The sequence below is a fragment of the Phalacrocorax carbo genome, chromosome 4, assembly GCF_963921805.1.
Source record: "Phalacrocorax carbo chromosome 4, bPhaCar2.1, whole genome shotgun sequence".
In the NCBI taxonomy this organism is placed as follows: Eukaryota; Metazoa; Chordata; class Aves; order Suliformes; family Phalacrocoracidae; genus Phalacrocorax; species Phalacrocorax carbo.
Window position 1 is genome coordinate 50,656,983 of NC_087516.1, and position 15,640 is coordinate 50,672,622.

The following is a 15,640-nucleotide window of genomic DNA, read 5'->3' on the forward strand; positions in this document are numbered from 1 at the left end:
AGCATCCGAACTCACAGTGGGGTAAGTGTGAGGAAGCAAGTCTAGGACGAGAAGAGATGGCCTCAAGCTGCACCAGGGGAGGCTTAGATTGGATATTAGGAAAAATTTATTTACTGAAAGAGTGGTCAGGCGTTGGAACAGGCTGCCCTGGGAGGTGGTAGAGTCACCGTCCCTGGAGGTGTTCAAAAAACATGTAGACACGGCACTTCAGGGCATGGTTTAGGGGAGGCATGGGGGTGTTGGGTTGATGATCCTAGAGGTCTTTTCCAACTTTAATAATTCTATGATTCTATGAAGGCAACTTGGTGAGCAGATGCATCACAGAACCTATACCAGCCCATCTGCCCCCAGAGCAATGACAGGCAGGACAGAGATCCAGATGCCAAGAGTCTTTCTCCAGCACTTGCTTTTGACCTTTATTCTGCAACCAGCATCACCTGCTGAGGGAGGAAGATTATACATCCTGCTTTTTACCACCCTCCTTTAGCCCCTTTCTTCTTCTTCTGCTGCTGTTTCTTCTTGGTGGCCGGGGCACCAGCAGGTTTTTGGTGCCTGGGAGGGATGACATTACTTGCAGCCGATACAGCTGCAGCGCTGCCAGGCCGAGGGGAGGTAGGTGGGCTGCTGGCAGTCCTACTGGCATCCCTGCAGGGAAGATAGAGAAAGAGATACCGTGTGGGTTCACAACCACCTGCAAAATGTGGCAGTACTGCAGGAAGCTGACAGCAAAATATAGCAGCTGCCCCATAAGACAGCATCGGGTAGCATTATGTATGGGAGGGTACTCGTACAAGGAGACCTTAAATAAGCTTCAACATATATAGAAGGGCCAATAGATGATAGACACGTCTCACAGGGCAGGCAATCACCTTCTAACCAATGTTCACTAGATAGCCTTGCTTTTGTTGTTGAGGACTTACACTAACTTTTCAATAGACATGTGACAGTTCATGCAACACAGGAGAGGCCTTTCAGGGCCCCAGGCTTAGACAGTGCAAAACCAACATCCTTTCTCTCTCCTTAACCACAAAGGCATCTTTGTGCCAGCTCTCCTCGCAAACACTGCTCTCACCAACAGTACCACAAAAGACTTTTCATGCTTCTGTTTTGAGACAGCCATGTAAAGAGAAACTATCAGACAGCACTGGCAATTCCCTTCGTTGCTATTATTTTAGCAGCACTTCCTTCTCTCGGTTGCTAGTAAGTCATCATCTTGCTGTCAGGCCTCGTACACAAGTGTAAACCCTGATTCCAGCTCAAATAATCAGTGTCAACTTAAAAGGAAGTATAGTGTTTTCCTAATCATGGCTAATGGTTTTCCAGCCCCCAAAAGACTTGAAAGCTAATGGCTCCAGATAAAATATGCAAAATTCGTCTCATCAAAGCTAAGAAAAGCATATTAAAAGACTATGGGAATTTTATTTGCACCATGGCACCTTCACGCATGCCTATTGTATGTACATTTTGTGTTTCAGTAACCTATAGGCATCTTCGGGAAGAGCAGCTGGTAGAAAGTTCAAGTTGCGAAGTAGTTTCACTTGTGCTACCCACGGTTGGCATGATGGCAGAGCCACAGAAAAGCAGCACAAAGCCAGCCCTCCCAGCCACCCAGGAGTGATTTCCCACACCAAGCCCTGCAAAATGGGTACTTACAGTTCAGAGGAGCCAGCTGTGGTTGAACCCTGAGTCCCCTTGCCAACCTGATCCTTCTTCTTGCCCTTCTTCCGTCCCCGATAGTAGGAACGCTCTCGCATTGGAAGCCACCGCTCAGGGTCAGGAGTCACCTTGGGGTCGTAGTTCTTAGGCAGCTTTCCTGCAGAAAATCCAGCGTCAGGAAATGAGATTGGGGTTAATACCCTAGAGAGGCATCAGCAAGCGATACACATGGGATGCCAGCAGCTAGGAAGCGCAAACAGCCCAGCAACCCACATTATCCTATCAGGACGTTGCTCTCACTTCTGTGGAAAAATGCCCCATCCAAACAAGCTATCATGAAGATATGGGTTCACAGGGACACAGTCCCAGCAAAGGGCTCCAGCTCCTGGGGAGCCAAAGGCTGGCTATTTGAAGAAACAATCTGGCAAGCTCTCTGGAAATGCAACTTACCCTTCTTTTTTTTCTTCTTCTTCTTCACATCCCCTTGTCTGAAAAGCAAGAAGGGAAATAGCTGCTGTGACACAGCACAGACACAGCAGACAGGTCAACTAAAAATTAGCTCTGGAAGAAGCTAAACCATTCCCATCTCCCTCAAAACTTGGCCTGCTGCTACCTGAAGCTCCTTGCAGTTAAACAGGCTGCCTTACACCAGCCTGCCTTCTACAGCAATACCCCCACCACATCAGCCGTGGTTCTCGTGCCACCCCAGACTGCCCGAAGAATGACTGCACCAGAGCTACAGCTGCCCACTTTACCCTTGCTCCTTCTGCTGGTTATCTCCAGTGAGTTTCCCAGCTTTCTTCCGCACATAGGTTGCTCCATGGGAGTTCTCCAGCGCATCAACATCGACTTTCAGTGACATGGTGTCCGAGGAAGGCAAGTGTTTGCTAAGTCTGTGAGGGAAGAGTTCAGGGATACAAACCGGCAAGCAAAAAGATGAACACCCAGGTTTGTCCAGACACCAACAGGCAACTTCAGCTTGAACAAATTCAGCCTGTTAGTAATACAGACACCAGACAGGCCTATGGGGCTAGTTCCAGCTCTCCCACCATGTTCCTACACAAGCTGGGATGAGCTGCTTGATCGTCATCTGCCTCATTTTTCCCTTCTTTTGATATGGGGACAGAAGCAGCAAATTTCTCTGAAAGTTGTTCAGGGTGGCAAAAGCAGTATGTGAACGTGACGTTTTGGGTCAGTGAGAGCTTAGCCATATTTTATCGGGCACAATCCTGCATTACTACCACAGATTTAAGATTCCAAGAGAAAAGATGGAGGAGCTCCTATTTTTGGTACCACTTAGTCTTAAATTACCAATTCTCAAACAGAAGCAGGCCAAAGACAAAAGGGTCCTGGGATCCTGCAGTAATCAAACCAATTAGGGAAATAATGTAGCTCCAGACAACTTGGCCTGGATATGTGGCTGCTCTAGAGATGTTCCTTGCCTTTCTTCAGGTAGGAGTGGACCTGAATTCCCCACACAGCTGAAATCCAAGGGAGCAATGCCCAAAAACCTCTTCCTTTGCTCTGATGCCACCACCAAAAGGATACACTTTAGCTTTTTCAGGGTCCACCAGGGAGTAGGCAGATATGAGCTGTGCCAGAGTATGCACGTCTTTTGGGTTTTGCCTTTGCAGGGAAGAAAAAAAAAAAAGAAAACGACCAAGTTACCAAGGTACACACATATCCCAAAGACTGGTATTGCCATGCAGTGCTTGCTGCTGCAGCTTAGCTGCTATCTGTAGGGACAGGCACGTCAGTCTGTGGTCTCATCCACAGCACATCACTGGTGCGGACAAAGGGAGGTGCAGACATCTCTACAGTATCATGAAGCAGGCAATGAAAGAAAAATCCCTCAGGTCCCAGTAGCAAAGGCAAGTTAACAGTCCCCTCAGAACACCTTATCAAGCGCATAATAAAAACTAAAACCTAAAAATCCATGGTTTATGCAGCACCAGAAAAAATTACACATCCCAGTCCCCAGAGCAACCTTCACTGCACACAGGAGGCCTCTGGGACAAGTCAACCAGGTTTTCAAGTGAACTTCAGCTACAGATAAAATGAATGATCCCCTCCCCTTCCAAAGTATGGCTTTGCCTTGGAGCCCCCATGCAAAAACAGCTCCAAAGGAGGGCTACCAGCCAACCCACATTGTCAGTGTCTGGCACCAGACAGCTTGCAGAGGTCTCTGGGTGGAAACCTCCTGTTCAGCAACCACCCAACTCACTTCCAGAGCTCCTCCAAGTCGCTGATTGCTTCCTTCTTCCTGCCATGCTTTAGTTTGAAGTTGGCAGCTTCCCTTATCAGCGACAAATGGACAGGAGACTTTGGCTGAAAGACAGAGCACCACAGATCATGGATTACTGTAGCACAGATCCCAGCTCTAGCTGGCTTTAATGCCCTGGCTAAGACCTAGCTAAGAAGAACTGATTAAGCACCCTGCCATGCAGAAAGTAGACCACCTTTGCACTCCAGGATGTGAGGCAGAACTGCATGGGACAAGGCAGCTTGCTGCTCCACAATGTTTTCTAATCAGGGAGAAGGCCTGATTGCTACATTTGGGCACCCATTGCCTCCACTCTCCTAATCTGACAGGAGGTGTTGCTCCATGTTTGCAACACGTCTAAAATAATGAAACAGTGATAAAACAAATGCTTACTAAAACAGGAGCTCGCAGGTCTCCAAAACCCCAATCGGATGAGCTGCTGGGGCTGTGTTATCAACAGGAAAAGCTGGGTTGAACTAGCTAGGAAAGACTGGGACAAAGCCTTGCATGTTAGCTCCTCTGGTCTGACTTGCCTGGAACTGCTGATACCACTGGATAGCCTGTGTGAAGACCTCGATTGCACTGTCAATGTCCTCTTCATGACTGTACATTGTCACCAACGCAGACACCTGCAACCATTCAAGAGCAGCTTATATCAGATCCTCACAAAAGCCATCTATAGCCAGACAGTCAGCAGTAAATGATGGGTTTTCCTAAAAGCAGACTCAGTGTGAGCTTTCTGCTCTGTCCAGAAAAACCAGCTGTGGTTAACAGGCAGGACACCCAGGCAAGACTGGGTCCCTCCCAAAGAAATGTTCCCACCAGTCTTTCTGCTACAGTACAAGCTTAATGGTGCATTCACAGAAAGAACCTTCTCGTCTTGGCACTTTGTGTCCTTGCCACTGGACACAGTTTCATTAGAAGTCCTTTTTCTTCCCCCATTCTCTATCCCAAGAACCATGAAAAAAAAAAAAAACCAGCACTGAAGAGATGATACAGACATCGTCTGCTTGTCTACACCCCAGTCACAACTAGAGGTGACCCAGGGCAAGGAGCTGGTATTGCTGACTGCCCCCATAAATTACCTTGACAATGCGCACTTGCAATTAGAACAGACCTACAACTGTCAGCTGCTGCTCAAGACATTTACGCTGTACACTTGAGTGTTTTCAAGGTCATATTTTCCAAATACCAGATGTGGACACATGCAGACCAGGGTGATGCTGTGGGGAACATATGGCACTTTCTCCCTCATGCCTGTTGTCCTAAACCTGCTTCAAATACTTCCCAACAGTACATACCAGGGAAGCAGCTGCTCCAATCACGTTACGCAAGTAAATCCAGGCAACACGCAGGTCTGAGGGATTACGAGAGAGTGGGAACATAGGCAGAGAGCATCTCTGCTGACAGGCAGAGTACTTCTGTGTTCAGGCCACCTGATGAGAAGTTATAATCCCACCTTTGTGCAAGACAAGGAAGATGGGCTCAAATTCCCTGCAGGCACCCAGGTCAAGTGAAAACCACAGGGAAGACACAACAGGGAGCAGGCAGTACAGAGCTGTGCTACAGGGGAAAAACCTCACACAGTTCAGACTGAGTGTTGCTTACCATACCAGGCTTGTGCTGCAGTTCTTCTATGCTCCTCAGGATCATGCAGGCTTTGGTTACACTGCCTAGAAAAGAGACATGGAGGAACATGCTGAGTGGCATGGTTAACACTTCACCCTGCCTGTGAATATCCAGGCAAAGGTAAACAATGGGGACATAAGGATCTCCTTCTTGGAATATCTCCCCCATTTCCAGGAATAAAGGACAGGCCTCCACACAAAAGACCTTTCTGCCCATGCCACATCCTGCAAGGGTTCCGGAGCAAGCTTTTGCAAGCAGGGTCTTCTCTTCCACAAGCAACTCCACACTGCCTGACTCTATATAGGAATGATAGCATCAAGGAGCCCCATGCTGCTCCAAAGACCCTACTGCCCCAGAACAGATTCAGCCCAATTATTCATAAAGACTGTCAGCACCTCTACCAGGAATCTGTGGAGCCTGGACACGCAGACATTAAGCTACGAGATTTATCCTGCCACAGCTGTATATATAGAACACCCAACTGAAAGCATCTCTGCTCTGCAGCACTGTCACAACAGCAACCTGCAGCAAAGATTGCCCTAAAGCCTGTTTTTCTCACCCCTCGTATTATTACCATATGCAGACACTTCCCAACAAAGGAGATCATTGGATACCTTGAGCAATTTTTAGCTGGGCCATCGTCAGCTTGATCTCAGCTGCATTGGCAGGGTGCTGGTCTGCGAAGTCCTGAGAGTCAGAGGAAAGAACAATTCAACATATGTGTGGGCACCAGGCTGCTGCTCTGGTGATTCATATCTCGTGCTCAGTCACAGCAAGCTGGCAAGAGCCAAAGGAAGCTTTCCAGCACAGGCAGGCTTCAGCACACAGCAGAGGAGGGCCCCAAACTGAGCCAGTGGCCCATCACCCTCTCAGATTTCTGTCCCAGACCCCTCACTCCCTCCCCAAAAGGAGGCTGTTGCAAACTGCTTGCAAGCAGAGCCCCACAGCCCACTGCTTACCCTAGAAGTCTGCTACAGCTTCCTAAGCATAGTCCCTTGCACCTGTGATTTCTATTTCCCTTTAAAAGCAGCATCATTCAGTTGGGTGTAAATGCTTTCCAGCAGCATTAAACCAAACCATAATAAGCACAGTCAGAGACCCCTGGAAATTTAAGCCTGACAAAACAAGCTAAGGTAAACAGCACACAAGAAAAAGCACAAATTTAAATGAAGCTTGGCCAAAGGAGAACTTTCTCTTAACCTACCTGCAGAAGCCCTACGGCCTTTGCATGCTGCTTCTCGCGACACAGTTGGGCTGCCTGGATAAGCACAGGGAGCAGATGCTCAGGGCTCTGTGACTGCAGGCTTGCTGACAGCTTGCGGCACTGATCTGCCTGGGGAGTAAGGAGAGACAATACACTTTTCTCAGCCTCTGCAAGCACCTAAACACAGGGCTTAACATACCAGTTACATCTAAGAAGAGATGCTAGTGATGGCTTCCCTGAAATGTGTACACAGAACCAAGAAGTCGTCCTCTTAGTAGCACTTCAGAAGCATTTAAGAACCCCACACACCCCTCTGTCTCCTGGTCATCTCCACACCATCCTCCCTACAGCAATACTCAAGTCACTACACAACCAGCTGTCTGTTACTTTAGGGACGACCTTTTTTTTTTCCTCCTCACTTATGTGCCTAAACCAGTTGGTCTTACCTTCTGACACAGAACAGCTGCATACCCATTTTTGCCTAGTCAAACCCCTGTGCAGAGTGCTAAAGCACTGGCTACTTACTGCAGGTCAGTTTCCCCTACCTGGTTAGTGTACATTGCCAGCAAAGCTTTGTTGAATTCAATTGCCTGAAGCTGTTTCTTGGAGAGTTTATGCTCAACACCTTCTGCATTGGTCAGCTTCACCTTTTTCTTTGAGTCAAAGACATTTTGGTCCTGAAGAAATCAAAAATCATTATTTTATTTCATTCATTCATCATGATGAAGATTTCACTACATTCCTTGAAGAAACAGTCTCTGGGTCTGCGATTTAACTACTGTTTAGGAAAAAGTCTTTCTTGATTACCCCCCTCTCCACTGAAGCAGAGAAGCAGGCTGAGTAACCACCAGAAAGGGCCACACTGAAAGCAGCAAGGTAATTCCGTACCTTGTTAATTGTGATGATGTTATTTGCAATGACAGCTAGCAGTCCTACATCTGTTGGCCTGCAGATAAGAAAAGGAGAAAGCATACTGTTATTTAACAGTAGTCTCTCTAGAGATGGAAGACTGAGCATTTGTTTTAGAAGAGCCCTTACTTCAACTTGATTATTTGATTGTAGAGCTGTAGAGCATCCTCTGTACGACCCTGCAGTTGCATGATATAAGCCATCTGACCATGAATGATGGCCAGTTCAGCCTCAATGTCTTCCTCTGTCACATCCTGAAGGAAAATCAAGGCAAAAAAAAAAAGCTGCCATCTCACTTCTCTTCCCCTGGCTTCAGCATTCTGCTGGCAAACGTCTATGAGCTCTCCTGAGAAGTATTAGCAGCAAAGTACCCCAGCCAATACAGGTGAAGGTTGTAGCCACAAAACAAATACAAGCTATCAGGGTTAAACCAGGAGCAAAGAAAGCTTCACCTGCTCTTGCAAGAATCTGAAGATACCCTTAACTTGTGCATTGAATTTGCCCCTCTGCTCGAGCCAAGAACAGCGATTACAAATTTCCTGTGTTTCCCAGCACCCACTCAGCATGTCATCCATAGCAGGCGTGGGTCACAGGGAGGTATCAGACAATCTGTACCCATCCTGCCTGCACCAGCAGAGGCAACTGTGCAAGGAGCACAGCAGCAAACAGTCTGCAGTGTTAGCTACACTTCTGCAACCACCATGATTGCTGCCCCAGCCTCAGAAGCAGGTAGCCGCAGCGGTGGCAAGTCTTGCTGGGTAATACTGCACAGCAGCTTTGGCTATCCTCTGGCTATCCGCAGTACGCTTCATGACCACACCCTCGCTCGTGCTGGTGCAAAGCAAACACTTTCCAGAACAACATCAAGAACTTACAGAGTCTTCCGATAGCGATTGGCGGCACAGCTCTAGAAGGAAAAACAAATCAAAGAACACAGTTTAGAAGGCTTTAGGAGAAAAAAAACCAGCCTAGATGCACGGAGGAACATACGCTTTTTTCATGTATCCCCAAAACTTCTGCAACATTACATGGGGACATCAGGCTACAAGTCTGATGATGGATGGGACTGAGCATGAGGGAGAAGACTAGATGATGCAGAAGAAATATCAAATGCACAGGAGATACTGCCCCTCCCAGTGCTGCCTTCTGAGAGCAGAGTCACACTCATTTTCTCTCCTGAAAAAATTTCCTTAAAACTAGCTCCTGATCTTTTCCACAGGGATCACTCTGCCGCAACTGTTCACCATCTTGAGAGTTATTTTAACTGCTGCGAGTCTGCAATATTCAGATTACACCACCCTTTTCGGGGCAGAAATTCCATTAATTTTCAGTACAGATACCAGTCACCACTTAACCTTCTAATACACCTCACCAGGACATCACTTGTTTTGCTCTCCAAAGGACTACTCGCACAGTACATTGGTTCAAATTACACATGCTCAATAAATCAGGTGTAGGGGAGAGCTGCTATTCTATCATCAAAATCAGGAAAAGACAGACCTATTTAATTGCAAGAGCAATTAGAAAGAAACTAATTCTTCCTAATTCTCCCATCCCTGGCCTTTTTTTTCTTTTTAAACACACACAAAATCCCCCTTCCACCCCATAGAAAAAAAAATCCTCTTCACAAGAAGAGCTCATTTATTGGCTTATACTAATTTCATACCTAATTCAGACCATGAAGTATTATTATTTTTTGTGGTATACGTTTATATATATACACACATATATACTAATAAAACCAGGAGTCAGAATAAATGAAACATCTCATGCTTATGAGAAGAGATTATGCTCATGCCTACTTCCTACTTCAAAAAAATGCTCAAAGGCATTGAACACCAATCAGGGAGCTATATGACAGCCACGAGATGGTACATGCCGCATGGCTCTGCAAAAGAGCTGCAGAGGAATGCTTCTACAGAAACACCAGTTCCGTCAGGAAACATCTGGAAACTTAAAATGAAACCTGCAGTTGGTCATATTTTAAATTTCCAAAACCTCTTTCCCTCTGATTAAGTGTGTCTATAGAGAGCAAGTAACTACTTCTATCACACAAAGCTTCCCTCTCACCTCACCATGTTTTTACCTTCTGCTTTCTGTAGTTTTTTCATTGCTTCACTCAACTTTCCTTGCCCAATCAATGCACATGCACTGTTATAACACAGCTCGTAGGTAGCTTCTCGAAGGCCCAAATCCTCCTAGCATGAAAAGCAAATGTAACACTGCATAAACACCAAATGATCTATCCAGATTTGACAAGCAATGGATACAAACTGTAGTTTTCACATACATTCAAACTATTCCTTGCAAAATAAATTTAGGGGCAATTCTAAAAGGGGACACACCTGGCAAATAAATCACAGTGCAAAGGATCTTCCCTTACACTGCACAACAAAGTCAGAGGCAACTGACAAGGCAGCAATGAAACTCCAGCCTGAACTTGGAGACTACTTAGGCTGCTGAAAGAGGGCAGGTAAGAACAGCTACTCTAGAGAATTAGAAAGTGGGTCCACAATGCTGAACAGAAAGGTGAGCATGCTGTGCACACCTCCAAGGACAAAGATTTCTGAAGAAAATGAGAACATTACAATCTGCACCGTTCATTAACAAAAACATTCCCAAGCATGGCTGGGTGATCCAGGCAGTTAGTTTTACCCTGGACAACAGGGTAATAAGATATGCTAGTCACTACAGGTGTTCTGCCTAATGCAGGCTGAAAGAGATGTACTTCCCACTCTGCTGTGACATCTACTAATACAAGTCTCCTAGAGATCAAAGATGAAGTATAACCCTTCATTCCTCAGAATAACAGCATTTATTCCTCCATACTGGAGAAACCGTTAGGTGATCTTTGATATACTCAGAAGCCATTAAAAGACAAGAACACATTTCTATCCTGTTAAATATCTACAATTCCATATCCTTTATCCCTCAGCTCTTGCTCTTATACACATGCACACTTACTTACTGGCATCACCTTCTCCCACGTGCTTTGTGCTGCCACAACAGCAGAGAGGTTGGTTTTCCTCTCTTCCTCATACTCATCCTGGGAATTGCGGATGAGATCTCTGTATGCAGCCAGACAATCATCATAACGCTCCAACCTGTACAACTGAGAAGGGGGAGGGATTAGTCTTCAATATAGTATTTCCCTGTTTATGCTCGTAACTACAGCCTCCATCGTCCCTCCCCATGGGCTGGCAGCAGCACAGCATCATATGTTTTAAGCTGAACATTACTAACATTTTCATCTACCTTTAAGGGCAAACTCTAAAGGTGACATTTGCAAGGACTCAAGCAATGACACCAGATACTGCACAAAAGCAGCACAGTTCTTATTACTCAAACAGCTTCTTTAAAAGTAGCAATTTACAGTTTTGTCTTCAGACAGCCTTTTTCCAGACTAGATCACCTCTCTATGACAGATTAAACGAATGGTCTTTCATATAGCTGAGAGGAGACAGCCAATTCTTCACAATACTGTTCTGATCAACCAGGGAGAAACCACAGAAGAAAAACAACTTCTTTTCTGCTTCACTTCTAGTGCCTGAGATGTCAGGTCCCGCAAACCATTCCTGGACAGGTATCCAATGCAAGCAGATGGCTCAACCACAGATAAATCTCATCAGCTCTCTTCTATCCTCCATCCCCTCAGCTAGATGGCTATTATCAGGCCAGACCCAGGAAGGGAGAGGGCGTCACAAATGTATTGCTCTTGTTCAGTGGCAATAGGATGACAACTCTGCCTCCAGCAACAGGTAACTGAAGCTCTGCAGAAGCTGGAGCAGCTGGGAGCTGTACCTCTCCTTACCTTCACGGCAGAGAAGGAAATTCTGTCCCCATACTTGCCCCACATTAGAGGAGGGACAGGAACCCAGCATATGAAACTCCCACCAAGAAGAAAAGCTTATAATTACCACTTGTCCATAAAGCTCCTTCAGTTTGTCTGTCTGCTGGCTGGCACTCTGAATGGTCTTGAGAGCATTTTCAATACGATTCAACCTGTACTCACAGTAGGCCTTCTCAAAGGCAATAACGTCACTGCAAGGACAAGTCAAAGGCTGAGAGCAGGCACTGTAGACTTCATTCAACAACATTCACCCACCTGAACACACTTACTTAAGTAGCCATAACTAGTAACAGATTGCTGCATTCCCAAATAGCCAAACGCCAGAGGTGAGCACGTGATCCCAGATTACTGAATTATGTATCTGTTGAGTGCTGAAAATATCTTAAACCTACTTTGTGTTCAACAGAAAAGGAATATAAAAACTTCACCTAAGAGGTTCCTCTTTTTCTGATGTTGCCAGACACATGGCATTTCAAATTCATCTGTGCCCCCTGCCTCGCCTCCTACTGATTATGCGAATCACATGCTTAAAGGTAAAACAATATTGAACTTATTATATGACTCCTTCTTAAGGAGAAGGCATCATTACAGCAAAAGATAGTTACTGCAAACTTGGAAAGACAATCAACTCACCAGAGAGAGAAAGGAAACGGTATGAAACCCAGTCCCTCTCATAGTCTGATACTAAGCGAACAGTAGCATTAACCTATTTTGAAATATCAGCGCAGCAGAACTGCAGCAATAGGGCTTGCTGATGTTCACACAAAATTGGCTTCAAAGCAAGCTCACACCAGCAGGGAAGCATTATTAAACAAGTAGAGCCTTGAATGCTGTGTTCCACCTACCCCCTGAATTACCACTTAAGCCAAAGGAAAATGAATCAGTGATTCCTTTAGTTTGTCACTGGTGCCACTTGTCACCAGCTATTTCTCTGTCTATTTAAAATTATCTCAGTACAGCTGAGTACTAGGGGAGCCTGAAAACAAATGAATGGCATTAAGAATTAAAGCAAAGCAGCAGACCAGCCTCAGTGCAGGACAGGACAACTTCAAGGCAGAGCAAGAACCACCCCTTTCCCTGCTCTGCAGGATACAGAGGAAGACACACAGTAGAGTCAAGCTAAAGAAGTTATAGGGAGAACTCTGAAGCCAGCTGAATTTAGACAAATTCATCATATACTACAAAAAAGCTAAAAAACTTAAACCCCTTCCATCCCAGGAGTTTGTGAATAAGGTAATTATGTTTTATTCAGATGTGAACATATAGGAACGTACATTTCATCACACTGAAGCTATAAAACACTTTCCTGGGAAGTTCCTTAGCAAAAGCAGTATCTGAAAAACAAAAATTTTGCTGCCAGGCAGTTCTTTGGTAACAATTTAGATCCTAATTGTTGCACAAAGAGCATCTTTATTAGGAAAAAAATTAGAGTCTGTCTCTGACACAAATGGGAAGCTTGACTTGTTCTTAAACACAAGCTGCTTCCAAGGTCCTGATTTTGAGAACAGGCACAAAGGGCTTGCACCACCCCAAAAGCTGAAGCAGTACCTTCAGGCTGGCAAAGAAAGGGACCCCAAGGAGCAGCATGATGAGACAGCCAAGCAAAGCTAACAGCTTGCTGCCACTGGCAATGGCTTCTCCCTCTCTTCACTCCCCACAAGATCTGTCCTCTTCCCTTGCACCAGCTGTGGTGCTCAACCACATCAACAAGCAGAATCAGCTCATGAAGGTAGCTGAAAACTAGACTAGGGACAATCCCTTCAACAGTAACAGCAAGATATTAGACTGTCTCAAACTCACCCAGACCACCTCTCACATGCAGAACAAGTCAGTGTTTCACTGAAAAGCCCAATCCCAATGGCTCTGAGCACATCCTGCTCTTTATTCTGCTGCCTGTTAGTCCCCTCCACTGAAGCTGCAGCAGCTTCTCAAGGACTTACTGTTTCATGTTTTGCAGAGCATAGCAAGACACAACTCACCTGGTTAACACTTTAGTGTGAGTGTTGATTACGCTGAGGGCTTCCTTGAAGTTCCCATTCTGGATAAGACACACTACTTTACACTGAAGCGCAGTCACATCATCTTTGCTGATCTGCAGTACTGGAGGAGATATCAGTTTCAACGTAATGATATAACTCATTATCAGACACATTAAGGCTTTGTAAGAGCCATGTATTGTCAGTTACAGAAACCCATCACAGAGACCAGTTGCGACAATATAAAAGGGTCCTAGCATGGCTTGCTTTGGCTTAGATCATGAAACAAATCCTGTCAGGATAAGAGAATCCAATATAAGTGCTGGACCTACCCGAAGTGACCGCTGTGCTAACATGCCTGGAACAGAGCTGCACCGAAGCAGCTGTACGCCCCTGGACAAACCTTTCAGTGACACTGGAAACTATCAAAACAACACATCTCAGCGTGGACTCACGCCCCCGAGCAAGTTACTGCTCCCAGGTCGGTCGGTCCATGCGCATAGCACCACTCCCGCAGCTCCCGGGTGGAAAAGCCCTCCTTCCTCCCACGACCACAGCTGAAGGGAAGCCCACGGTAACTCTGAGGGCCTGGCCCGCAGCAGGGGCTCCGTGACGCACCAGAAGCAGCCGGCGGTCCCGGCGCTGGAGCGGGCCCCAGGCGCTGCCCCCTCGCCTCCCCCCGGCACCGCAAAGCCCCCCGACCCGTGCCCGGCGTCCGCCGGGCGCCCTCAGTCTGCAGCCCGGCTCCCGCAGTCGGAATCCCCGCCGCAGCGCCCCTGCACAGGGCCCTGCTCCGCCGGGAAGCGACGCCGGCCAGGAGAGGCGCCGGCGGGGGGGGGGAGGACACGGGACCGGGACACACACGGACACCGGGAGCGACGCCGTCCCAAATGGCGCCGCCGGCGGCACCGCGGATTCACTCACTCACTCTTGTTAACGGACTTGAGCGCGCGGGCGAAGTCGCCGTTCTGGCCGCAGCGGTTCACCTCGCTCCACAACGCCGCCGCCGCCACCCCCGCGCCACCCGCCGCGGCCGCCGCCATCTTGGAACCGGGAGGAGAAACGAGCCGGGGAAGGGCGGGGCCGGCGGCTGGCCCGGAAGCGGAAGGGCCGCGCGCGCCGGCCGCCACGTCGCCAAGGGCCGGGCGGGGCTCCGCCTTCCGCCGGCCCGTCTAGCTCTGCCCGACCCCCCCAACCGCCCCCGCAGCACCGCGACCCCACCCTCGATACTGTAAGTCGGTAAAAATAAGAACCCGCTAAAACTCAGTGCGTAGTTTCAGAAAGCAGGCATTCTTTATTGTGCCACTGGGCGCACAGGGGATCGCTCCACCTGGTGTGCGCGCCAAGTTGCTCTACTCAGGGGTTATATGCAATCAAAATACACGTATTCATTGGTTTTCTAGGAAATTATCATCGTGTGCAGACTATTTTGCGGAATTCATTAATATAAGCAATTGTCCTTTATGCATGCACATTCGTGTCCATTGGTGGTCTTCCAGGGTTCTCCGGTGGTCATTGACAGTCTTCCTCACCGTGTCCACTGGTTGAACCCAGTCTTTGAGGGTGCTCAGTTTGCTTTTGGCTTGGTTACACAATTCTTACTGATAGAAAACTAGCTCATTATAGCACATCTTCCTTGATTATTCTACTCCAGGATACAGGGCCTCCAGACTCCCTTCTCTCTAATCACATTTAGCAAATTCTAAGACTATCTGTTGGCAAAGTAATCCAAGTATTTCAGACTTAGCTCTGTTGCTCCAATTAGAAGGGGACTATATGCTCCTTTGAAGTCAGTATCAATCCCTCCTTTTCTTCTGAGGGTTTGTAGCCAGCCCAATTCCAATCCCAATTCCAATAATTGCTGATAATTTCACTATGGCTTTCTCTAATTTGCTAACAGCTAGCCATGTAATAAACCACCTAGCAAACAAATGAAAGGCTGTAAGCCGAATTATTAATGGATTAGGCTTGTTACTATTAGGTGCTTCTCTCTTCTTTCTTCCTATGGGAGACCTCAACCATCCCATCCCTCTGAGCTCAGCCTTTATCTTATTTCTAGGAAATATTACTCCTAATGTAAAGAACCTGTCCACCAAGGGGGCAGGCTTTACGAGCCTTATTTCCACATAACTAATACTACCCTGTTCCGTTAA

General features: G+C 47.0%; 1 protein-coding gene across 1 annotated transcript; it reads right to left on the reverse strand.

Annotated features, from left to right (window-relative positions):
• Window positions 1-389: 389 nt before the first annotated feature.
• On the reverse strand, window positions 390-14,575 carry SRP72 (signal recognition particle 72). The gene is made up of 19 exons (XM_064449906.1): window positions 14,416-14,575; window positions 13,491-13,611; window positions 11,579-11,702; window positions 10,630-10,773; window positions 9,748-9,859; window positions 8,537-8,568; window positions 7,791-7,915; window positions 7,641-7,698; window positions 7,298-7,429; window positions 6,753-6,881; window positions 6,163-6,235; window positions 5,528-5,592; window positions 4,453-4,548; window positions 3,881-3,984; window positions 3,205-3,282; window positions 2,412-2,549; window positions 2,107-2,144; window positions 1,654-1,813; window positions 390-645 (listed from the first exon to the last, which is right to left on the reverse strand). Exons 1-19 carry the CDS (start codon window positions 14,528-14,530, stop codon window positions 471-473), a joined length of 2,019 nt encoding a protein of 672 aa, XP_064305976.1. The 5' UTR covers window positions 14,531-14,575; the 3' UTR covers window positions 390-470.
• Window positions 14,576-15,640: the final 1,065 nt, after the last annotated feature.